This window comes from Papio anubis, chromosome 1, assembly GCF_008728515.1.
Source record: "Papio anubis isolate 15944 chromosome 1, Panubis1.0, whole genome shotgun sequence".
NCBI lineage: Eukaryota > Metazoa > Chordata > Mammalia > Primates > Cercopithecidae > Papio > Papio anubis.
In genome coordinates this window covers 51,229,916-51,256,495 of record NC_044976.1, presented here as the reverse complement: position 1 = coordinate 51,256,495, position 26,580 = coordinate 51,229,916, and the positions used below count along the sequence as shown (strand labels likewise).

Genomic DNA, 26,580 nt, shown 5'->3' with positions numbered 1-26,580 from the left:
GTCGAGGCTGCAGTGAGCCATGATTGTACCACTGCACTCCACATGGACAACAGAGTGACAGACTCTATCTCAAAAATAAACAAAAAAAAAGTAAAACATGCTCAGTGTAAAACTTTGTACAATACCAAAAAATATAAAGAAGCATACACGTATAATATTTTTCTTTTTACTGTGGCAAAAATCTTTGTGTGTGTGTGTATACATATGTGTGTGTGTGTGTGTATATATATGTATATATATATAAATTAAAAAGTTGTGGTTTTGCTTTTTTTTTTTTTTTTTTTGAGATGGAATTTCGCTCTTATTGCCCAGACTGGAGTGTAATGGTGTGGTCTTGGCTCACTGCAACCTCCACCTCCCAGATTCAAGCAGTTCTCCTGCCTCAGCCTCCCAAGTAGCTGGGATTACAGGCACCTGTCCCCACGCCCGGCTAATTTTTGTGTTTTTAGTAGAGACGGGGTTTCACCATGTTGGCCAGCCTGTTCATGAACTCCTGACCTCAGGTGATCTGCCCACCTAGGCCTCTCAAATTTGTGGGGTTTTTTTTTTTGAGACGGAGTCTTGCTCTGTTGCCCAGGCTGGAGTGCAGTGGTGTGATCTCGGCTCACTGCAAGCTCTGCCTCCTGGGTTCAAGCAATTCTCCTGCCTCAGCCTCCAGAGTAGCTGGGACTACAGGCGCGTGCCACCACATCCCACTAATTTTTTGTATTTTTAGTAGAGACGGGGTTTCACTGTGTTAGCCAGGATGGTCTTGATCTCCTGACCTCATGATATATTTTTAGTCTTTTTAAATTTAGTAATATTTATTTTCCAATGTCATTGTTTACAAGTATCATAGCAGCAACTTACTCTCTTTCTCTCTCTCTTTCTTTTTTTGTTCATTCACCTAGAAATTGTCAAAAATTGCCACTGCTGACCAGGCAGCTCATGCCTACATTCCCAGCACTATGGGAGGCCAAGGTAGGAGGAGGACTGGTTGAGCTCAGGAGTTTGAGACCAGCCTGGGCAACATGGCAAAACCCCACCTTTACAAAAAGTACAAAAATTAGCTGGGCATTGTGGCACACGCCCATGGTTCCACCTACTAGGGAGACTGAGTTGGGGGAACTGCTTGAGCTCAGCAGGTCGAGGCTGCAGTGAGCTGTGATCACACCACGGCACTCCAGCCTGGGCAACAAAGTGAGACCCTGTCTCAAAAGAAAAAAAAAAAAAAGAAAGAAAGAAATTGCCATTGAAGACCATCTTTCAAGTCATCATGGTGAGGTATTGGGAATAGTTCTCAGCAATGACTGTGCCTTGGATAGACCTCATTGGCTATGATACTGCCACTGCAGAGCTGCAACTTTCAATGTGTTACTTCAGACAGAAAATAAATACAGCTTGGAACTTAGCAGGAAGTGCGTATATCTTACCAAAAGTCCTAGAACTTTCTGCTGAATGGATGACTCAGTTGGGAAAGACTGTAAAAAGAAAGAGAAACTTATAATTACCTAAAGAACCAAATATAAAATAAATGCTAAAGTAAATAAATTAATAAATATCAAAACTGTAAGCTAAATTCCCATCCTAACCTCTAGAACCCTCATGAAGAGCTCTAACCCTTGGTTTTCAATAAAGTGTCTACAAGTGGTCGGGGATTCATCTGTGAGGTTCCAAAGTGCGCTCAAAGTAAATTTCAACGTAGTGTCCACTGAATTTTGATTGGTTTTCTGCTTCACTATTTGAAGAAGTTGCTGGAAAAAAAAAAAAAACAGAATTAAGTTTTCATTTTTGGACTATTACAATTTGTGGTTATTAATAACCACAAGTCCATGAGGATTAGTTTCATGGCTTAAAGCATTTCCTATAAAGGTACTTATAACAAACAGCCCCTTAGACTGAACTTTTCTTCAAGAAAAAAGTATAAGATTTTCATAAATACTTCTACATTATTCTGGTCATACCTACAATGTAATCACCCATAAATAACACTTATAGGCAAAATGATTAAAACTTGGATCAACTATCTTACTCATTCAGTCACAGCATATACTTATTTTAGATTCTAGAATTAAAAAGGCAAAGGAAGAGAAGGGCAAATGAAGCTAACACTTACGAAGGATTAGCAAATTATATTCTATATTGTAGTACTGTTATTCCCATTTTCTAGGAAAGTTGAGTCTGAGAAATATTAACTAATTTGTTCATAGTCAATTTAGTCAGAGAAAGTAAGAATAGGAAGACCTAAACTATTCAACTCTAAGTTTTCCTTAAGAAGCAAAAGAAAGGAAAAACTACATACAATGAAAAGAGAATTAAAGTCTATATTGACTATAAATAAGATAACAGCCCCTCCCTCCTCAGCCTTCCCTGACAGCAGATGCTGCAGTGCCTGTCTTGCTTTTTATTTTTCCCCCCTTCCCCTTCCCTTTTTATTTCCTTTTCCACTTCCTCCCTTTCAAAAAACAAGATAATAGCTTTGAAATTCCAAGTGTAAATTAGATCTATCACAGCTTTACCCTAAAAAATTTATGTTTGAAAAGTAAATGGTTTTAAAACTACATAAGGCATCCATAATTCAATTTTTAGATTATACTTTTGGAGGTAAAAAAGGAAGCTCTGCTAAAACAGATATAAGAAAACATTAATGAACATAATACTAGAGGCTATACACAATTCAGAAAAAAAATCTGAAGAAACACAAACACATAGGTACAGTTAGGTAAGTTAATAGCATAGTAGCTAAGAGTGTGGCACTAGAAGAAATCTACCTGAGCTTAAATCTCTGCATCTGACTAACTGCACAACTTCATTTACCAGTTTAATTCTTTGTTTCCTCATCTGTAGATTGCAGGTGGTAATTAAGAGCAGGGGAGAAAAATCTGGTTATAATAATCATCACTATTATTACTGATTCCTTTTTTTGTTGTTTGTTTTGGGACAGAGTCTTGCTCTTTTGCCCAGGCTGGAGCGAAGTGGCGCAATCTCAGCTCACTGCAACCTCCACCCCCTGGGTTCAAGTGATTCTCCTGCCTCAGCCTCCCAAGTAGCTGGGATTATAGGCACATGCCACCACACTGGCTACTTTTTGTATTTTTAGTAGAGATGGGGTTTCACCATGTTGGCCACACTGGTCTCGAACTCCTGATCTCAGGTAATCCACCCACCTCAGCCTCCCAAAGTGCTAGGATTACAGGTATGAGCCACCGTGCCCGGCCTACTAATTCCTTCTTTAAGCTTGATTTCCTCCCAAAGCATGGATACATTTCCTTTAAAATCTTTGAAGATACCAAAATTACTGAGAAACATATATAGCAATAAGAGGCCATTTTTTAAAACTGTCACCCCTGAAAATAGTAAAATAAACAAAATGAGCATCTTTTTCTACTTATCTAATGTATATTATATTTAGTACTAGGTACTTAGCATATACTACCTTAATTAACCATTTTTCTTTTTTTTTTTTCTTTCTTTTTTGACATGGGATCCCACTCTATCACTCAGGCTGGAGTACAGTGACACAATTGTAGTTCACTGCAGACTCGAACTCCCAAGCTCAAGCAATCCTCTTGCTTCAACCTCCTGAGTAGCTGAGACTACAGGTGCATGCCACCATGCCCGGCTAATTTTTTTTTTTTTTTTGGTTAGAGCCAGAATCTTGCTATGTTGACCATGCTGGTCTCAAATTCCTGGCTTTAGGTGATCCTCCCACCTCAGCCTCCCAAAGTGCTGGGATTACAAGCATGAGCTTTTCTTCTCATTTAATTTTTGTAATAAGTGTATTAAGTATTTTTTATCACCCCAAAGAAAACTGATTTGCCCAAAATACATGGCTAGTAAGAGACAGAATTGAGAATAAATCCAGATATGTCAGCTCCAGAATTCCCACTCTTTCCATTATTCCCAAATAGCCTTCTCTTTCTTTATAACATTATTTTGCTCTTTTTTTTTTTTTTTTTTTTTGAGAGGGAGTCTCACTCTTGCCCAGGCTGGAGTGCAGTGGCCCAATCTCGGCTCACTGCAACCTCCACCTCCCAGGTTCAAGTGATTCTCCTGCCTTAGTCTCCTGAGTGGCTGGGATTATAGGCCCATGCCCGGCTAATTTTTGTATTTTTAAGTAGAGATGGGATTTCACCATGTTGGTCAGGCTGGTCTCGAACTCCTGACCTCGTGATCCGTCCACCTAAGCCTCCCAAATTACAAGTGTGAGCCACCGCACCCAGCTATTTTTTCCATTCTTTTTTTTTTTTTGAGACAGAGTCTCGCTGTGTTGCCCAGGCTGGAGTGCAGTGGCACTATCTCGGCTCACTGCAAGCTCCGCCTCCCAGGTTCACGCCATTCTCCTGCCTCAGGCTCCCGAGTAGCTGGGACTACAGATGCCCGCCGCCACACCCGGCTAATTTTTTGTATTTTTAGTAGAGATGGGGTTTCACAGTGTTAGCCAGGATGGTCTCAATCTCCTGACCTCGTGATCCACCTGCCTCGGCCTCCGAAGGTGCTGGGATTACAGGTGTGAGCCACCGCGCCCGGCCTATTTTTTTCATTCTTATCTCTATTATCATACTTTTTAGATTTTGTTACAACCATATCTACATAGCTGTTTTTTTTCTATTGTACTGTTTGTTATGGGTAGAATTTATAGATATAATTCAGTGTGAATTCTAATTACATAATTATAATTCAGTGTGAATTCCCTAACATCTTGTAAGGCAGCAAGTATCATTCATTTGATATCATGGGTACTCTATACATATTTATCAAATGAATGGTTTACTTTCTCATTATATACATAATTTACAAGTCATGGAAAAAGGGAGTCTCTTATTTGACTTTTCTATGTAGTATTACTATTCAAACATCTCATGCCAGGATTTTAACAGGCATGTTTAAATATACTTTTTGCCTCTAAGTCTTCCCTAAGACATTTTTTATATCTACTCCCTTTAAAGCTTTTTAAAGTCTTATTTCCTCAGCTGATTATAAGCAAGCAAAATCGTATATCAGATATTTAAATTATCTGCTTCCGCAAAGCATAAAGCACAACCTTATGTGTGTAATAGAGTCTCTACATTTTCTATATAAATAACAAAAATCACAGAGTTTTACAATTAGATAGGTGTTTTGTTTTTTTCTGGAGATAGGGTCTTGCTCTGTGACCCAGGCTGGAGTGCAGTGGCGTCATTATGGCCAACTGCAACCCTGACCACTTGGGCTCAAGCAATTCTTCCACCTTAGCCTCCTGAGTAGCTGGGACCATAGACATGTGCTACCATGCCTGGCTAATTTTTAAATTATTTGTATAGACGGGGTCTCATTATATTGCCCAGGCTGGTCTTGAACTCCTGGGCTCAAGCAATCCTCCTGCCTCGGCCTCCCAAAATGCTGGGATTACAGGCATAACCACTGTGCCTGGTCTTAGATAGGATCTTAATACTTATGTGGACCCCAATGGTTCAAGTAATTTTCCCAAATTCGCAAAGTGAGTTTACAAGCTAGATCCTAGGTCATCTGACTCCTAGTTCAGGGTTTTTTCCATTTCTGTTAAGGAGTAAAGCTGCATATATGAAAATAAATAAATACACTTCTTTAGAAGTATCCAAAAAAAAATTTTTTTTGTTTTGTTTTGAGAAAGGGTCTCACTCTGTCACCCAGGCTGGAGTGCAGTGACACGATCACGGCTCACTGCAGCCTTGACCTCTTGGACTCAAGGGATCCTCCCACCTCAGCCTCTGGAGTAGCTGGAACCACAGGCATGCGCCACAATGTCCAACTTTTTTTTTTTTTTGGTAGAGAAGGGGTCCCATTCTATTGCCCAGACTGTTCTTAAACTCCTGGCCTCAAGTGACCCCCTCCTGCCTTGGCCTCCCAAACTGCTGGGATTACAGGTGTGAGTCACCACATGCCTGGTCACAGAAAGTTTTTATTAAAATATAAAATGTCGGCTGGGCGCGATGGCTCACGTCTGTAATCCCAGCACTTTGGGAGGCTGAGGCGGGTGGATCACGAAGTCAGGAGATCGAGACCATCCTGGCTAACACGGTGAAACCCCGTCTCTACTAAAAATACAAAAAAAAAAAAAAAGTTAGCCGGTCGTGGTGGCAGGTGCCTGTAGTCCCAGCTACTCAGGAGGCTGAGGCAGGAGAATGGCATGAACCCAGGAGGCAGAGCTTGCAGTGAGCCGAGATCGCACCACTGCACCCCAGCCTGGATGACAGTGCGAAACTCCATCTCAAAAAAAAAATAAATAAATAAAAATAAATAAATATATATATAATGTCAGAAAATATATAATACTGCCTGAAAATAATAAACATGAATATCTAGTAGCCTGCATGAAGGAGATTATAGACTTACCCTGACAATGAAGAGCTCAGTACCAAGCTGTGCAGTTTGTTCTGTAGAAAGCTGCAAGCAAGTAAAAAACAAATTCAATGTCCAAGAACTCACTAATGTGAGTTTAATATCATTCACTGTACCTGACTCCAAAGGTCAGACTAAAATCTCTGATCAACTTGGAATTCTGCCATATATCTGTTTTTGGGAGGCCTGCCTCGGCCTCCCAAAGTGCTAGGATTACAGGCGTGAATCACTGTGCCCAGCCAAATTCTGCAATATCGAATGTAGCTTGAATAAGCAGGTTGGCAGAGAGATTTACTAATCTTTCTGGCACACAGATTTTGGCGGGAAACAGTAAATGTAGTGAGAAACAGCTGCCTACAGAAAATTATTCATCAAGAGTTCAGGTACCTTGGCAGCCAGGATGGAAATGATAGCAACTGCCATCCTTTGCATGTTTTGATCCTCATGGTTGCAGAGCCACTGCATGACAAGCTTGGCTGCTTCAAACCTGAAAACACACAAAGGGTTTCATGAATTAATGATGGAGGCCAAGGCACAGTTTCAGAGTTCCAGCTAGGAACTGATGCTACAACTTAAATATGTGAAAAGGCAAGGGAAAATTCCTCTTAACTGGTAGAGAGTAACAATTACACTCAGTGCTTTAGAGATGATGCCATATTATTAATTCTGACAACATTTTGTAAAGAAAGAAGGGTTTGGAAAATATGATTCCAACTATCTGGCATTTCATCTTCTAGAATTATAACACACTTCTATTCTGTATTTCTAAATTATAGTGATTTCCATATTTTAGTTGTAATTTAAATATTTTCTGGGTTCCTCATAGCACCTAGCACAACAGAAACATTCATTCATTCATTCACAAACATATATTAAACTCTTGCTTTGTGCCAGATATTGTTCTTAGTGCTGGGGATAGAATAGTGAACAAAACAGAAAAATGTCCCTACTTTCATAGAGCTTACACTCTAGTGAGGAAGACAGGTAATAAATTGGATAAATAAGTAAAATACATAGTATGGTTAGCTACTGACCATATGTTATGGAAAAAAAAAATAAAGCAGAAAAAGAGGATATGAAATGTCGAAATTTTATGTAGGGTGGCTACGGAAGGCCTCACTGAAACTTTTGAGGAAGTAAGAGAGATAACCATATGGGTATTTAGGGGACAAGCATTCCAGGCAGAGGGGAGGGGAAATACAACAGCCCTGAAGTGGGTATGGGCACAGAAATGTCAACAAATAGCATGGAGGTCAGTGAGGCCAAAGCAGAGAGAACAAGGGAAGAGTTCTGAGAGAAAAAGTCAGAGGTAATAGAGGCACCAGATCACATAGAGTCTAGTGTATTAGTCCATTCTTGCATTGCTATAAATAACTACCTGAGACTGGGTAATTTATAAAGAAAAGAAGTTTAATTGGCTCATGGTTCCACAGGCCGTAAGGAAGCACAGCTGGGAAGGCCTCAGGAAACTTGCAATCATGGTGGAAGGCGAGACTGGCACATCCTACATGGGTGAAAGAGATGGAAGGGCAAAGCCAGAGTTGCTACACACTTTTAAACGACCAGATCTCATGAGAACTCTATCACCAGACAGCAGTAGGAGATGATGCTAAACCATTAGAAAACACCCCCATGATCCAATCACCTCCCACCAGGCCCCATCTCCAGCACTGGGGATTACAATTCAACATGAGATTTGGGTGGGGTCACAGAGCCAAACCATATCATTAAGGAACTGGCTTCTACTCTGAATGACAGGGAAAGTCATAGAAGGCTTCTGAGCAGGAATATGACATGAGCAGGACTACTCTATCACCTGTCTTTGGAATAAACTCCAGGAGGGCAATGACAGAAGCAGGAGAGTAGTCCTGAGCAGTAATTCAGGAGAGAAATCACTTTTAGTCTACTCCAAGTGGTAGAAACAGAAGTGAAGAGAAATGGTTGAATTCTAGATACATTTTGAAGATAGAGCTGGATTTGCCAAATAACTCAATGTGGGATACAAGGAGAAAAATCAAGATGAGGTCAAGGAATACATCTGATTATCTTATCCATAGTTTCTTTTTTTTTTTTTTTTTTTTTGAGACGGAGTCTCGCTCTGTCACCCAGGCTGGAGTGCAGTGGCCGGATCTCAGCTCACTGCAAGCTCCTCCTCTCGGGTTCACGCCATTCTCCTGCCTCAGCCTCCCGAGTAGCTGGGACTACAGGCAACCGCCACTTCGCCCGGCTAGTTTTTTGTATTTTTTAGTAGAGACGGGGTTTCACCGTGTTAGCCAGGATGGTCTCGATCTCCTGACCTCGTGATCCGCCCGTCTCGGCCTCCCAAAGTGCTGGGATTACAGGCTTGAGCCACCGCGCCCGGCCATAGTTTCATCCTTAAGACTCAGATCAAATATCACTGCCTTTGAGGTGGTTTCTTTGACATGTTTATCACTGCCTTCTTAGCTCCTTAGTACTTTAGGTACAGCTGTCAGAGATCCACAGTCATCTGCAGACTCACTTGAATCCCTATTTGGCCTGTGCACTCCTTGAGGGTGGGGACTATATATTCTATTTAGCCCTTTATGCCACACAATCAATACAGTGATCGAAACATAGTGTTTAATATATGTTGACTGAATGATTACTTTCAGGTAGATTACTACTCTACAACTTCCCTTAAAATTACTATTACCTTCTTTCTGTTTCCAAGGCCATTTCTGATTAGGCCCATTACTTGTATTCTTCTACAATATATTCCTAACTGGCTTCCCTGTCTCCACTGGTTTCCAATCAATGTGTGCCTGCACATTAGAAATAAATAAACCTCTGGCCAGGCGTGATGGCTCACACCTGTAATTCCAGCACTTTGGGAGGCTGAGGCGGGTGGATCACAAGGTCAAGAGATAGAGACCATCCTGGCAAACATGGTGAAACCCGTCTCTAATGAAAACACAAAAAATCAGCTGGGGGTGGTGGTACATGCCTGTAGTCTCAGCTACTCGGGAGGCTGAGGCAGGAGAATCACTTGAACCCAGGAGGCGGAGGTTGCAGTGAGCTGAGATCATGCCACTGCACTCCAGCCTGGATGACAGAGCAAGACTCCATCAAAAAAAAAAAAAAAAGAGAGGGAGGGAGGGAGAGAGGGAGGGAGGGAGGAAGAAAGGAAGGAAGGGAGGGAGGGAGGGAGGGAGGGAGGAAGGAAGGGAGGGAGGGAGGAAGGAAGGAAACAAATAAACCTGTCTGAGGACTTAAGTATGATGTCACTCCCATACTCACAGCGTTCTAGGACTTTAGCGTGGGGCCATATCAAGCTTTTTTCCTGCCTACCCTATGCTTTCTGCAAAGTGGATTGTTCATTAGTCTTCACACATGCCCACAAGTATGAGGTAACACAGGCTAGTGGTAAAGTGTAGAGATTCTCCAGTCAGTTCTGGGTTTGAATTCTAGTCCTACTTAATGTTAATGATAACAATAAAATAAATTATTTTATCATGTGAGGCAATGTAGTCAAGTTGTTAAGAACATCATACACTTTGGAGTCAGCCTGGATTCAAATATCAGCTCCACCACTTATTAACTTTTTGTTTGTTTTTGAGAAGGAGTTTCACTCTTGTTGCCCAGGCTGGGGTGCAGTGGCACAATCTTGGCTCCCTGCAACCTCTGTCTCCCGGGTTCAAGCGATTCTCCTGCCTCAGCCTCCTGAGTAGCTAGGAGCTGCCATCACACCTGGCTAATTTTTTGTATTTTCAGTAGAGACAGTGTTTCACCATGTTGGCCAGGCTGCTCTACAACTCCTGACCTCAAGTGATTCACTTGTCTTGGCCTCACAAAGTGCTGGGATTACATGCATGAGCCACGCGCCTGGTCTAACTTTGGGACTCTGACCAAATTCCTTAACCTCTCTGAACTTCAATATTCTTATCTGTAAAATAGTAATAAAAACTGATTCCAGGCTGGGCGTGGTGGCTCACACCCGTAAAACAATTCAACCAGCTCTCATCTTCAAAGCAACATAGCATGGATGAAAAAATGGAGGACCTGGAGTCAGACTGAATTTAAATCTAGACTCTGCTACTTACTATCTTATTACCTCAGGCAAGTTACTAATCCTTTCTGTGTCTCTATTTCCTCATCTGAAAAATGAAGATCATAAGAGTAATGATTTCACAGGATTGTTCTGAGGACTGAATAAGCATACATAAAACACTTTGGCACAACGCCTGCCTGGCAGTAGTAAGTGCTTCATACATGTTAGTTTTTACCATTTTTATCTCAAGTGCCATAACAAACATGAAATCCTTAATGATCATCAGTCAGACAGAATCTTTCCTTCCTTGTGTGGGGGCCCAATGCATTTCATTAACACCTCTTCTATGAAAAATTATGTCTCATGTAATATTCATTCATTCATTCATCCATCAATCCATTAAATATCCACCCAGGCACTAGAGACAAAGTGATGAACCAATCATAGCCTCTGACCACAAAGAAGGTCAATTCTAGCACAGTACATTTGCTAGATGAGAGGTAGGCAAACTATACAGCCTGTGGATCTGGCTGCCTGTTTTGTAAAGTTCTGTTGGAACACAGCAATATCCATTTGCTTATATATTACCTATGGCTGCTTTTGAGGGACAACAGCAGAGTTAAATAGCTGCAACAGAGACTCTATAGCCCATAGGCCTAGAGTATTTATAATCTAGCCCTTTAAGAATAAACATTAAGGAGTAGAATATAATCTTTAGGAGAGTGACTATGTCTTTCCTACCTGGACTTTGTTACAATGATGAGCACAGAGGTTCAATATTTCCAAAATAAAATTAGCAATCTACATGAGATATATGTAGTTATATTTTCATCCAAATTGCTTATTTCAAATAAAAAAATCACAGTAAAATTGCTGCTTGAAGGCCAGGCGTGGGGGCTTATGCCTGTAATCCCAGCACTTTGGGAGGCTGAGGTGGATGGATCAGCTGAGGTCAGGAGTTCAAGACCAGCCTGGCCAACAAGGTGAAACCCCATCTCTACCAAAAATACAAAAATTATCTGGGTATGATGGCACATGCCTGTAATCTCAGCTATGTGGGAGGCTAAAGCAGGAGAATCGCTTGAACCCGGATGGCAGAGGTTGCAGTGAGCTGAGATTGCACCATTGCACTCCAGCCTGGGCAACAAGAGTGAAACTCTGTCTCAAAAAAAATGAAATTGCTGCTGGAGAAACATACTTTTCATTAAATAATGAGGTATAAATTTCCTTTTCAAAATGCCATCATGAAAAAATTATATTTTAAGACCAGGCATGGTGGCTCATACCTGTAATCCCAGCGCTTTGGGAGACCGAGGTGGGTGGATCACTTGAGGTCAGGAGTTTGAGACCTGCCTGGCCAACATGGTGAAATCTTGACTGTGCCAAAAAATACAAACATTGGCCCAGCGTGGTGGCACATGCCTGTAGTCCCAGCTACTCAGTTAGCTGAGGTAGGAGAATCACTTAAAACCAGGAGGAGGAGGTTGCAGTGAGCTCAGATTGCACCACTGCACTCCAGCCTGGGTGACAGAGTGAGACCCTGTCTCAAAAAGAAGAAAAAGAAAAATTATGTTTTAAAATAGTAAAATAAAAAAACACTTTTTAAGCTCCAAAATAACATCTTAGAAAATAAAGGTCCCCTTAATATTTAATGGAATCTAGTTATATGGCCTCCCTTAACCGCTCCTTAAAAAGTTTCTTCCATAATTCAATACCAAATAATGATAAGAATAAGAGATATGTTACCAAAAAAAAAAAAAAGAAAAAAAAGAAAAAACACTGGACCTAGAATTAGAAGACCTACGTCTTTTTTTTTTTTTTTTTGAGACAGAATCTTGCCCTGTCACCCAGGCTGGAGTGCAATGACGTGATTTTGGCTCACTGCAACCTCCACCTCCCGGGTTCAAGTGATTCTCCTGCCTCAGTCTCCCGAGTAGCTGGGATTACAGGCATGCACCACCACACCCGGCAATTTTTTGTATCTTTAGTAGAGACAGGGTTTCACCAGGCTGGTCTCGAACTCCTGACCTGGGGATACTCCTGCCTTGGCCTCCCAAAGTGTTGGGATTATAGGCGTGAGCCACTGCACCCAGCCAGACCTGTATCTTTCTAACCTTGCAGTTATTAGTCACAAAGCCATAGTCAAGACAATCTCTATATATGTCTTAGTTTTTTTATCTTTTGAATGGGGATAATAATGCTCATAGCTTACAATATTATGTGGATATCTTGAAAACTATAACCAATATAAATTCCTAAGCAAAGGACAATGGGTCAATTTGCTATCATGAATGTCAAAGCACTAAATTAAAGAAAGTAGATTTAGCATTCTACAAAATAACCCTCAATTCTATCTACTCAATTAATCTTATAAAAGAGATATCCTAAAGGGTAAGAAATGATCCAAGACAGATTTCTAACATTCTGGTTTGCCCCACATTAAGTTCTAGAACTATCACTTGCCTGTTAAATGGAACATCTTGAAGGATCCGGTCACTGCAAAGTGAAAGGAGGCAATTCTTCTGTAACTAAAAAATCAAAGGAAGAAAAAAAATCCTAAATAAAATATCACTTTGTTATCTTTGAACCAAGGTAGCTTTTATATATATATATATATATATATATATATATATATATATAAAGAAGACTGATGAAACACCAGTTATTTCTTACAACCTTTATCTGCCCCCCTAGTATTGAAAGGCTGACTTCCAGGAGACCCATACAAATGTACTTGTACCTTTTTTTTTTCCTTTTCCATTAGATGAGAAATAGGGCAATAAATAGGATAACTACAGCTAATCTCCTTGTTTCTGGTGGCCTATGAAGTAACCTTGTCTTCTGTATTTTTTGAGGTACAGAGAATGACAAAAACAGTGGCTGAAAGTTTTACCTGTTGACATAGAATCAAAGAATATAGACGAGCCTGCTTGGAAGACTCTAACATAGAGTACACAGAGGGTAGTGCTCTACACATTGGCTTCTAAAGAGTGACTGATAGACTTGGCTCTATCTTTTAAACAAAGTTTAGACCAGCACAATTAAACAAGGGTAAATGAAAATATGAATAATTACTTGACACAGTCAAGGTGCACCATCATAATAGAAAGGTGATTCAAGTTATTCCTGTGAAGCAAAATAAGAAAATAAGTGTGGGCTTAAAAAAAAAAAAAGTCATAGTATATATATACTATCAATTTTTTTTTTTTATTTGGACACATGGCTTTGATATTTTTTAAAGGCCTTAGTGTACAACTGGAAGATTTCTTACCTAAAGAAGACTTAATGTAGGGAATTCAATCATAGAAGGCAAAAGTCAGATTAATGGGATATATACAGCTAGTCAAGAAATAGAAAAACATATAAAATGAACACCCTATTTGCTTCATGGAAGATGTAGAAAGATTACATAATAGAAGAAATGGCAGAGAAAAGGCAAAGTGGTAGTAAATCCCAGGTGAATGATACAGAATGGGTTAGGTACAAGTGTAATTAATTAAGAGGTTTCTCAGGAAGTTTTATATTCATCTCAGATGGTCAAGGTGCTAGGACAGACTCTGCTTGAGGATCCATTTACCTCCCCTAAAATATGAATCATAATCTGGCAGATTGATTAGTGGCATAACTTTCCTCCTTCACCATTTTTCTCCTCCCAAATAAACACAATAATTTGTACAGGATCCATAGAAGTAAGAAAGGCAATAATGCTATTCTAATTACCTCCGCTTAGAAAGCCCATCCCTCCTGTTCTTTTAGCTGGAAAACGCTTAATTTTCCTTCACAATTCAACTCCGGGCAGAGATATTACCTCATTGAGGAAGACTTCTTAATTTTTTTGCTTGTTTGTTTTTGAGACAGGGTCTCGCTCTGTCACCCAGGCTGGAATGCAGCGGCACAATCATAGCTCACTGCAGGTTCAAACTCCTGGCGCTCAAGTGATCCTCTTGCTTCAGCCTCCCAAAGTGCTGGGATTAAAGGCAAGCCACAGTGTACACACATGAATAAAAACATGGACATGAATTGTAAATATATATTTTCAAGAACACTTACAAATTTTAAAAATACACATAACCAATGGGCATGGTGTCTCATGCCTGTAATTCCAGCACTTTGGGAGGCTGAGGAGGGCAGATCACTTGAAGTTAGGAGTTCGAGACCAGCCTGACTAGCATGGTGAAACTCCATCTCTAGTCAAAATATAAAGATTAGCCATGAATGAAGGAGTGGTGGCGAGGCCTGTAATCCCAGCTACTGGGGAGGCTGAGGGACGAGAATCGCTTGAACCCAGAAGGTGGAGGTTGCAGTGAGCCCAGATCGTGCCACTGCACTGCAGTCTGGGCGACAGAGACTCTGTCTCAAAGAAAAAACAAAACAAAGCAAAACAAACAAACAAAAAAACAAAAGCCACATAACCCATTAGAATGACTGCCTAAAGGGTGAATGAAAGTGGAAATGGAGGAAATGGAGATAGAAAGAAATATATACATATTTTTTGAAAGCAAGTGATGCAGCCTCTAATTTTCAAATTGTCCTAAGTGCCCCTCCTGGGCTCCCAACAGCACTTGTTTCTCTCAGTACTTGCTACACTATGCTACATTATGTGTTCCTATATCTGAATGCTTAGAACTCAGCACAGGTGCACACAGTCTGAATTCAACAAAGCGCTAAGCTTAACTGAACTAATGGCTAAATTAATAACAGAAGATAAATTTCACCGACTGCACTTGAAAAGCACCACAGGCAGAAATGGAAAAGAGGAAGACTTCTGCTGTAGTCTTCAATTTCCGCCCAGCTAGAGTTTTGATTTTGGGGGCTACAGTCTGAACTATGCAAGTATTCAGGAATTTTCTTTAAATTTTTTTTTTGGTTTGTTTTTAAGGAATTCAATGTGGAATCAAAATTTCCTGTGCTGGCATTCATCAAATCTGGCCCTAATCTGGTCATCACTGGCCTCATCCTACACTGCCCTTCCTACACTCCAGTCACACGCAACTTGCCCTTCCTGGAATGCCTGCACATTCACATATAGGTCCACTGTTTTTCTGCTTTTCTCCATGGGAAATCTTTTTCATTTTTCAAGATGTGAGTCAATGTCACTTCCCCTTTGATATCCTGCCTGGTACCTTGTCCATACACCAATCCAGGTGGCAGAATTAATCATTCTCAAGTTTCTGTAGCACTTAGTTAAAATAGCTGAAGACAATTTACATAATAGTTTACCGTATTTGCATTTCCAACTAATAGGTGAGTTCCCAGGGTTTTTTTTTTTTTTTTAATTGAATTGTTTTTAAATGTTTTTACTAAATAAGAAATACAAAAAAAATTTACAAAATATATGTAGGCATAAGGCAGTGCTTCTCAAACTTTAATGTGTACACAAATCACTTGGAGATCTTTATAAAATGATTCTGTAAGTCTGGGCTCTCGAGATTCTGCCTTACTAACAAGCTTGTAGGGGATGCCAACACAGCTGGTTAGCAGAACACACTTTGAGTAGCAAGAGTGTAAGGAATAACAATACAGTGAATACTACCACTGTGTAGGTGTACCTACCACTCAGTTTCAGAAAAAGAATCTATTACCAATAGTACTATTAGCAAGCCCCATTTGGCCCCCTCTTTTCCCTCTCATTTCCCCTCAGAGGAACTACTAGTCTAAATTTTGTGTTTAACAGTCCCTTGCTTTTTATCAAAACATGTATTTATATTCCTAAATAATGTGCCATATAGTTTTGCAAGTTTCTGAACTGCAAGTAAATTGAATCACATGTATGTACTCTTCTGCATTTTTAATACCCAACTTGTAATTGAGATTGATCAAGGTTGTCATCTGGAATTGTAATTCATTCATCATTCACTGCTTTTAAGTATTCTGATGTGTGACTAAACACAGGCTGATGGACATTTGGTGCTTGGTGTTTCCAATTTGTTATCATTATACACAGTTACACAGTGCTACTGTGAACTTCTTTTTTTTTTGAGATGGAGTTTCACTCTTGTTGCCCAAGCTGGAGTTCAATGGTGCAATCTTGGCTCACTGCAACCTCCTCCTCCCAGGTTCAAGCAATTCTCCTGCCTCAGTCTCCAGAGTAGCTGGGATTATAGGCGTGTGCCACCACGCCCGGATAATTTTGTATTTTTAGTAGAGGTTTCTCCATGTTGGTCCGGCAGGTCTCGAACTCCTGACCTCATGTGATCTGCCCGCCTCGGCCTCCCAAAGTGCTGGGATTACAGGTGTGAGCCACCACGCCCGGCTCGAACATTCTTTTTTGTTTGTTTGTTTGTTTTGAGACAAGGTCTTGCTCTGTTGCACAGACTGGAGTGCAGTGGCTGAATCACAGCTCACTGCAGCCTTGAGTGCTTGGCTCAAACAATTCCTCCACATATGGATTTAAATTCTTTTAGGCATGTACTCTTTAGGCTCCTGAGTAGTTGGGACCACAGATGTGTGCCACCGTGCCGGGCTAATTTTTTTATTATTTGTAGAGACAGGGCCTCACTATGTTGCCCAGGTTGGTCTTGAACTCCTGGGCTCAAGTGATCCTCCTACTTCGGCCTCCCAAAGTGCTGGGATTACAGGCGTGAGCCACCATGCCTGGCCTACTGTGAACATTGTTTTTAAAAATATATAACAGCTTTATTGAGATACAGTTCATGTACCATACAATTCACCTATTTAAAGTGTACAATTTGATGGATTCTAGTATAGTCACAGAGTTGTGCGACCATAACAATTTCATCATCCCAAACATTTTCATCACCCTAGACGGAAACTCAATACCCAATACAGTGACTTCCCATTTCCCCCACCCCATTTCCTAACCTTATTTATTTTATATGCATCCTTTCTCATTTTTCCCTGATCAACTTTGCCAATGAGTTTTCAATATTATTAAATATGTTCGAAGAATCAATTCTTGGAATTATTGATCCTCTCTAAAATAATGGTATGTTTTTTATTTTATTAATTTTTACTTTCATCTTTGTTATTCCTTCCTTCTACTTTCTTTGGGCTTATTCTTTTGTTGTTTCTCTACCATAGGCAGACTTATTTATAGCTCCTTTTTAGTAAGAATGTATCTTTGGGGAGGAAGTCATAGCTTTATACTAGGAGTCTTCTGTCTGATGGGCTTCCAGAAGCCATGACAATCAAAGCCTAAATTTCATCTAGTTTGGCAACTGCCCTCAATGAGGGAAGCCGGCTTTAATGATCCACTCACCAATGTGGTTTGCCATTTTTACTTGGTTTTGGGCCTCTGAGTATTTTTTACTAACTTGCCAACTCAATGGTCAATTTCTTTTTTTTTTTTTTTTTTTTGGAGGGGGTTTGTCTGAGACGGAGTCTCGCTCTGTCGCCCGGGCTGGAGTGCAGTGGCCGGATCTCAGCTCACTGCAAGCTCTGCCTCCCGGGTTCCCGCCATTCTCCTGCCTCAGCCTCCCGAGTAGCTGGGACTACAGGCGCCCGCCACCTCGCCCGGCTAATTTTTTTTTATTTTTTAGTAGAGACGGGGTTTCACCGTGTTAGCCAGGATGGTCTCGATCTCCTGACCTCGTGATCCGCCCGTCTCGGCCTCCCAAAGTGCTGGGATTACAGGCTTGAGCCACCGCGCCCGGCCATCAATGGTCAATTTCAAATGACCTAAAAAAAAAATTTTCAGGGCCGGGTGAGCAGGCTCACGCCTGTAATCCCAGCATTTTCGTAGGCTGAGGTGGGCAGATCACAAAGACAAGAGATTGAGACCATCCTGGCCAACATGTTGAAACCTCGTCTCTACTAGAAATACAAAAATGAGCTGGGTGTGGTGGCAGGCACCTGTAATCCCAGCTACTTGGGAGGCTGAGGCAGGAGAATCGCTTGAACCTGGGAGGCGGAGGTTGCAGTGAGCTGAGATTGCGCCACTGCACTCCGGCCTGGCAACAGAGCAAGACTCCGCTTTTAAAAAAAAAAATTTAAGCAACATTTTTAGTATTCATCCTGACAGGTTACACCTTCTACCATACTGCTAGAAATGGAAAAGACACGTCTTAATCATTTCTGTATCCCAGCATTTGATAGTGCCTAGCCCAGAAGAGATCCTCTGTGCCTATCTGTTGAAATGATCACAAACTCAAGATCTAGGAGGAAGATGAGTTTTATATGGCTTGTACTAGGTCCCCCAATAAATGGATTTAGGTGATTTTAGGCATGGAATATACTCCTTTGGTGTCCACTTCTCTGTTTTCTTACACTCAGTCATACCACAGCCTCCAAAGGCATTTGAATTTGAAGCCTTGGTCTATTAAACTTGGTCTATTAAACTATTAAACTGTAGGAGATGAGTAGAAGACACTACAAGGACTATTTGAAAAGGAATTCACATAAGCTTACCTGCTGGTGATTGGGAAAATGTTCCATGGCTTTGAGTAGCAAATGGGTCACATCAGCCAGGAGTCGGACAGGCATTCCTGCAGCAAGATCCTGCTTGGTTAAGTTAAATACACAGGCGCTTGCAGCCAGTTGCACTGGCAAATTCATAGGGTGGTTTCTCATCCCAGTAACCACAAGCTGGAAAAAAAAAAGAGTCCTCTTAATTCACCTTATAAATACAAGCCCTCTTCACAGAGCAGCATTATTTTGTTGGTCTGTAGTAACTTCAAAGATGTCGTAAGTTTCTTTTACATCCTCATGTGCAAACAGCCTAGGATATAGCAAGTTACTCACAAATAGTTCCAGTCTACCTCATCAAGGCAGGTATTCAGCTATTCATATCTAGAGGTTTTCTGTAAAGCTAATAAATCTTTTCAACACAGGTCACTCATCTTTGTATTTCTTTTCTTTTTTTTTTTTTTTGAGACAGAGTCTCGCTCTGTCGCCCAGGCTGGAGTGCAGTGGCCGGATCTCAGCTCACTGCAAGCTCCGCCTCCCGGGTTCACGCCATTCTCCTGCCTCAGCCTCCCGAGTAGCTGGGACTACAGGCACCCGCCACCTCGCCCGGCTAGCTTTTTGTAATTTTTTTAGTAGAGACGGGGTTTCACCGTGTTAGCCAGGATGGCCTCGATCTCCTGACCTCGTGATCCACCCGTCTCGGCCTCCCAAAGTGCTGGGATTACAGGCTTAAGCCACTGCGCCCGGCCTGTATTTCTAAGACCTACTTATGGTGCCTGTTACATGGAAGGCAGTGAATAAATTCTCACTGACTTGAATAGAGCATAACTTCATTCTCAAATCTCAATCTTCAGTTCCTTGAGAACACTGCTGAGGTTAGAGTGCAATAAAATCCATTCACTTCCCCTGGCCTAGACAACTATTTCTCACTTTTTCCTCTGACCTCAAACCCCCAACGAATCCTTCCCATTCTTCACTATCAGCTGAAGATCTTGCTTTCAACTACACTAAGAAAACTGCCAGCCTGGGCAATACGGTGAAACCCCATCTGTATAAAACAGTGCAAAAATTTGCTGGGTGCCAGGAGCGGTGGCTCACACCTGTAATCCCAGGACTTTGGGAGGTCAAGGTGGGTGGATCACGAGGTCGGGAGATCGAGACCATCCTGCCTAACATGGTGAAACCCTGTCTCTACTAAAAATACAAAAAATTAGCCGGGTGTGGTGGCAGGCACCTGTAGTCCCAGCTACTTGGGAGGCTGAGGCAGGAGAATGGCGTGAACCTGGGAGGCAGAGCTTGCAGTGAGCCGAGATTGCACCACTGCACTAGAGCCTGGGCGACAAAGTGAGACTCCATCTCAAAAAAGAAAAAGAAAGAAAGAAAGAAAGAACAAACAAACACAGAAATTAGCTGGGCATGGTGGCGCATGCCCGTAATCCCAGCTACTTGGGTGGCTGAAGCAGGATAACTGCTTTAACCCAGGAGGTAGAGGTTGCAGTGAGCCAAGAGCACACCATTGCACTCAAGCCTGGGTGACAAAGGCGAAACTCCATCCCTCTCTCTCTCTCTATATATATATATACACACACACACGCGCGCGTATATATACACACACACACACATACATATATGAAGCTGGGCATGGTAGTGCATGCCTATAGTCCCATCTACTTGAGAGGTGAGGTGGGAGGATCGCCTGAGCCCTGGGAGGCAGAGCCTGTAGTGAGTCATGGTTGTGCCACTGCGCTTCAGCTTGGGGGACAGAGTGAGACCCTGCCTCTAAGGAAAAGAGAAAAAAAAAAAAAGAAAAGAAAACTGAAGCAACCAGAAAAGAATTTCAGATTCTCATTACTACATCTATCCTACTTACCAGCATACATATATATACATCACCTTCCTGCCTGCTACCATAAGGAATCTTTTGGGGTCCTTTGTAAAACAAATCCCTCCATGTATATGTTAGATCATTATTTTCTTGTCTACTGAAGGGAAGCTGTTCACCCCTCCTACTCCTGTATCAATTTTTTATTCTGTACTGGATCATTCATATCAGGATATAAACAAGATACATTTTTCCTGTTAAAAAAAATCAAAACATTCCTCTTTTAATCTCACTTACTCACACAATTACCATCTTTTTTCTTTGCTCTCCTTTGCAGCAAAATTCCCTATAAGAATTGCCTTGGCCAGGCATGGTGGCTCATGCCTGTAATCCCAGCACTTTTGGGAGGCCGAGGCAGGTGGATCACTTGAGATCAGGAGTTCGAGACCAGCCTGGTCAACATGGTGAAACCTCGTCTCTACTAAAAATACAAAAATTAGCCGGGCGTGGTGGCGGGTGCCTATAATCCCAGCTACTCGGGAGGCTGAGGCAGAAGAATCGCTTGAACATGGGAGGCGGAGGTTGCAGTGAGCTGAGATAGTGCCACTGCACTCCATCCTGGGCAATAGAGTGAGACTCAGTCCCAAAAAAAAAAAAAGGAATTGCCTAGGCTAGGTGTAGTGGCTCATGCCTGTAATTACAGAACTCTGGGAGCTCAAGGCAGGAGGATCACTTGAGGTCAGGAATTCGAGACTAGCCTGGGCAACACAGCAAGAACCTCTCTCTACAAAAAATTTTTAAAAATTAGCTTGTGCAACATAGTGTGACCCTGTCTCTACAAAATTAGCCAGGTGTGGTTGCATGGGCCTGTAGTCCTAGCCACTCGGGAGGCTTAGGCAGGAGGATTGCTGGAGCCTAATAAATAAATAAATTTATTTATTTTTTAAAATTTTAAAAATTAGCCAGGTGTGATGGCACACACCTATAGTCCCAGATGTTTAGGAGGTTGAGGCAGAAGATTGCTTGAGCTCAAGAGTTTGAGGTTGCAGTGAGCTGTGATCATGCACCACTGCACTCCAGCCTGGGCAATACAGCTAGATCCTCTATCTTTAAAAAAATAAAATAAAAGTGGCTCACTCCTATAATCCCAACACTCTGGGAGGCCAAGGCGGGAGAATCACTTGAGCCCAGGAATTTGAGACCAGCCTGGGCAACATAGTGGGTCTCCATCACTACAAAAAAAAAAAAATAATAATAATAATAATAACAAATTTTAAAATTCAGCCAGGCATGGTGTTATACGCTTGTAGTTCCAGCCCCTCTGGAGGCTGAGGCAGGGGGATCATTTGAGCCCAGGAGGGAGGTCAAGGCTGCAGTGAACCATGATCATGCCACTGCACTCCAGCATGGGTGACAGAGTAAGATGCTACCTCAATAAATAAATAAATAAATAAATAAATAAATAGCCTATATTCTTTCATTTATCTCCGAATCATTCTCTGAATGTCTGAATGAATATTTCAGATCAAGACTAGAGATCTAGTCCTTTGTTGCTCAGTTCACAGTAATCAAAACCAAAAAAAAAGACAATTCATATACAAAGTGCCAACATCCTCTGATATATATAAAAGGAGTGACAGGTGTTGGTGATAATATCCTAAGGACTAAAATGTTACTGGTTCCTACCCAAGCACCTCATTCTCAGAATTTAAGGTATGTAGGATGTCAAGTTGTGGCTCTGCCACTGACTTATTATTACTTAATGTCACAGAACCTCAATTTCATAATCTGTAAAACAGAAGATAAAACCCATCTCTTGGAATTGTGCCCACTAAACAAGGTGCCAAATATAATATAGTCCTATGCTCATTGGTTTTCAAAACTGAATGTGCATAAGAATTACCTTGGAATTATCTTGGGGGCTTATTAAAATGCAGATTCCTGTGCCTCATCTAGCTCTACTGAATCTAAATTTTGGGGGGTGGCGTTTACAAATATCTTTTTTTTTTTTCAGACAAGGTTTCACTCCTGTCACCCAGGTTGGAGTGTGGTAGCATGATCTCGGCTCGCTGCAACCTCTGCCTCCCAGGCTCGAGCAACTCTCCCGCCTCAGTGTCCCACGTAGCTGGCACTACAGGTGTGTGCCACCACACCTGGCTAATTTTTGTAGAGATAGGGTTTTGCCATGTTGCCCAGGCTGGGCCTTGAACTCCTGAGCTCAAGTGATCTGCCTGCGTTGGTTTCCCAAAGTACTGGGATTACAAGGGTGAGCCACCACGCCTGGTCACAAATATGCTTTTTAAATAAGCAATATCCTAGACTTGTAGTGGTCAAAGGACCACTTTTTTTTTTTTTTTTTTTTTTTTTTGAGAGAACCTTGCTCTGTTGCTCAGGCTGGAGTGCAGTGGCATGATCTCGGCTCACCGTAACCTCGGCCTCCCAGGTTCCTCATGCCTCAGTCTCCTGAGTAGCTGGGATTACTGGCGTGCACTACCACACTCGGCTAATTTTTTGTATTTTTAGTAGAGATGGGGTTTCGCCATGTTGGTCAGGCTGGTCTAGAACTCCTGGCCCCAGGTAACCTGCCTGCCTCAGCTTCCCAAAGTTATTATAGGTGTGAGCCACTGTGTCCTGGCCCAAAGGACCACATTTTGATAAATGTTGCCCTAAGCATTCAATAAAATTAAGAAATCTCCTTTCTTGCCCTTCAAAAGCTGTCTTGGTTAAAATAGCTGGGTGCTGTGATGTACACCTGTAGTCCTAGCTACTTGGGAGGCTGAGACAGGATTGCCTGAGCCCAGGAGTTTGAGGTCTGTGAACAGCCATTGCACTCTTGCCTGGGGAACACAGTAAGACCCTATGACTTAAAAAAAAATTTTTTTTAAACTTAATTGGGGAGTAATGTAAATCAGTTAAGAATGCACAGTAAGGCCGGGCGCGGTGGCTCAAGCCTGTAATCCCAGCACTTTGGGAGGCCGAGACGGGCGGATCACGAGGTCAGGAGATCGAGACCATCCTGGCTAACATGGTGAAACCCCGTCTCTACTAAAAAATACAAAAAAACTAGCCGGGCGCGGTGGCGGGCGCCTGTAGTCCCAGCTACTCGGAAGGCTGAGGCAGGAGAATGGCGTGAACCCGGGAGGCGGAGCTTGCAGTGAGCAGAGATCCGGCCACTGCACTCCAGCCTGGGCGGCAGAGCGAGACTCCGTCTCAAAAAAAAAAAAAAAAAAAGAATGCACAGTAGGTTCTAAACAGCATGGAAAAGTGCCTTGTGGAATTCTGATATCTGCTTGCTTTATTTCTCTTTCTTTTTTTGTATTTTTTAATACTTTTTGTAGAAATGGGGTTTTGCCATGTTGCTCAGGCTGGTCTCGAACTCTAGGGCTCAAGCTACCCATCTGTCTCAGCCTCCTGAAGTGCTGGGATTACAGGCATCAACTACCACACCTGGCCCAATATTGTATTTCTAAAAAAATCTATTTGGGAAACAACATATGGTTAATATACAAAACAGTGTCCTGATCCCAGTCATATACTTTCATTTTCTATAGTAGCTGGTGACAAAATATCATGGTGGTCACTGGTTTTAGGTAGATAAATATGTACAAGACATTTATATGCTTTATGAGACTACTATAAAACTTCAATAACATTGTGCAACTATATTCTCTCTCGTTTGTGGCTAATAATTGAAATCACACGTCATCAATCATATTATAAATAATAATAAAAGACTAAATGCAAATTTTCTTTTTTTTGAGACGGAGTCTTGCTCTGTCGCCCAGGCTGGAGTGCAGTGGCCGGATCTCAGCTCACTGCAAGCTCCACCTCCCGGGTTCACGCCATTCTCCTGCCTCAGCCTTCCAAGTAGCTGGGACTACAGGCGCCCGCCACCTCGCCTGGCTAGTTTTTTTTTTTTTGTATTTTTCAGTAGAGACGGAGTTTCACCGTGTTAGCCAGGATGGTCTCGATCTCCTGACCTCGTGATCCGCCCGTCTCGGCCTCCCAAAGTGCTGGGATTACAGGCTTGAGCCACCGTGCCTGGCCCTAAATGCAAATTTTCACCAATTTTCTTCAAAAAATCATCTGCCCAGGGAAATCGTTTCAAAAATTTCATATCCAGTTTCTTATTCTTACCTTTAAAATTTCTGGCTTTGTTTTTTCCATCACATGAGTCAGACTAAAAAGATGAAATAGAGCTTCCCGAACAAAGAATGCCCGTTCACTGTAACGCTTCAGTGCTTCTGCAATCTGAGTTTCATTGGCTTCTCCAGACACCTGTGAACATAACCAGATTAGCTTTTAGAATTCTCTCTCTTTCTCTATCTAAATATCATTTGTGGCCAGGTGTGGTGGCTCATGCCTGTAATCCCAGTACTTTGGGAGGCCAAGGTGGGTGGATCATGTGAAGTCAGGAGTTCGAAACCACCCTAGCCAACATGGTGAAACCCCATCTCTACTAAAAATAAAAAAGTTAGCCAAGCGTGGTGGCGCACGCCTGTAATCGCAGCTACTCAGGAGGCTGAGGCAGAAGAATTGCTTGAACCGAGAAGGCAGAGGTTACAGTGAGCTGAGATCGTACCACTGCACTCCAGCCTGGGCAACACAGCAAGACTCTGTCTCTAAATAAATAAATAAATATAATTTGTATACATGGCATCTAGGATAGTTATGTAAAGCTGGAATCAAATAAAAATGATTATACTTTCCAATCTATCCAGATTAGTCATCTTAAAAAGGTGTATTTGTCTTGAAGAGATGTACATTAGATAAACTCAGAACCTAGCATAAGACAATGGGTGAAATTTTCTGTATTATACCTAAAATAAATCCCAAGATATTTAACACTATTTATAAGGCCCTACCACTTGATGAGGATCCTATCTGCCTCTTACTCCTCTCCCCCTAGCTCACAATTTTTAGCTATATACCCCTTTTTTCCTCATCTTTCCGTAAGTCAAGCTTTTTCTCAGTAAAACACCACTCATACAATGTCCTCTCTGACTGAAAACTTCCTTTCTCTCTTTGCCTGACTAATTTCTACTCATTCTTCCTTATTCAAGTTAAGGACACTTTCTTAGAGAAGTCTTTTTGAGCCACTGATTTAAATTAGGTCCCCTGAAACATCTTTCATAGCTATCATAATCCCCCACTGGATTGATCTATTCACCATTGTACCCCAATAGCTAGCATTATGCTTGGCTCAGAATACGTACTCCATAAGTATTCATCAAATAAATGTATCCATTAATTTCTCCAGATTTATCATGCTCCTTTTCAGCACCAAGAGGTTCTGTTTAAACTTAAGTCTTTCTAGGGATTCCTAACATAAAAGTATATTATTTTATTTTATTTTATTTTATTTTTATTTTTTTGAGATGGAGTCTTGCTCTGTTGCTCAGGCTGCAGTGCAGTGGCTCGATCTCAGCTCACTGCAAGCTCTGCCTCCCAGGTTCACACCATTCTCCCGCCTCAGCCTCCTGAATAGCTGGGACTACAGGCGCCCACCACCACGCCCGGCTAACTTTTTGTATTTTTAGTAGAGACAGGGGGTTTCACCGTGTTGGCCAGGATGGTCTCGATCTCCTGAACTCATGATCCACCTGCCTCAGCCTCCCAAAGTGCTGGGATTACAGGTGTGAGCCACCACGCCCGGCCCAAAAGTATATTATTTTAAGATAATATACTTATCTTAAAATGTGGTTCATGTGCCACTGGGCAACCAAATATAGGTAACAGAAAGTGGCTCTTTATAAAAGTAATCCAACTAGTAAGAGAAAAATAAATGATTAAAATATCACCATAATTCTGAGTGAATTGATAGATCTAGCTACTAAGTGTCAATAACTGCTAACATCACAGAAAGACAAACTACTAGGCATTTATGTACCTCATAATGTAAGAATACAACACCTAAGGGTCTGGCCAAAGGGATAAAACGTTAAGTCTAATTAAGCCTCCAAATCCAGCTACCAATTTGCAGAAAATAAGAGAAAGATGCACCATTAGTATACAATCAGCAAAATCCAGGCTGGCAGAGTGGCTG

At 41.6% G+C, this 26,580-nt stretch overlaps 1 protein-coding gene across 1 annotated transcript in view; it reads right to left on the bottom strand.

Annotated features, from left to right (window-relative positions):
- Positions 1-26,580, bottom strand: part of ZYG11B (zyg-11 family member B, cell cycle regulator) — a 104,432-nt gene that overhangs the window by 25,728 nt on the left and 52,124 nt on the right. The window contains exons 4-10 of the mRNA XM_003891896.5: positions 24,672-24,812; positions 18,716-18,892; positions 12,812-12,876; positions 6,727-6,826; positions 6,334-6,384; positions 1,572-1,733; positions 1,413-1,460 (exon numbers count right to left, since the gene is read on the bottom strand). Of these exons, the coding sequence (XP_003891945.3) occupies positions 1,413-1,460; positions 1,572-1,733; positions 6,334-6,384; positions 6,727-6,826; positions 12,812-12,876; positions 18,716-18,892; positions 24,672-24,812 (744 nt within the window). The remainder of the gene's footprint in view (positions 1-1,412; positions 1,461-1,571; positions 1,734-6,333; positions 6,385-6,726; positions 6,827-12,811; positions 12,877-18,715; positions 18,893-24,671; positions 24,813-26,580) is intronic.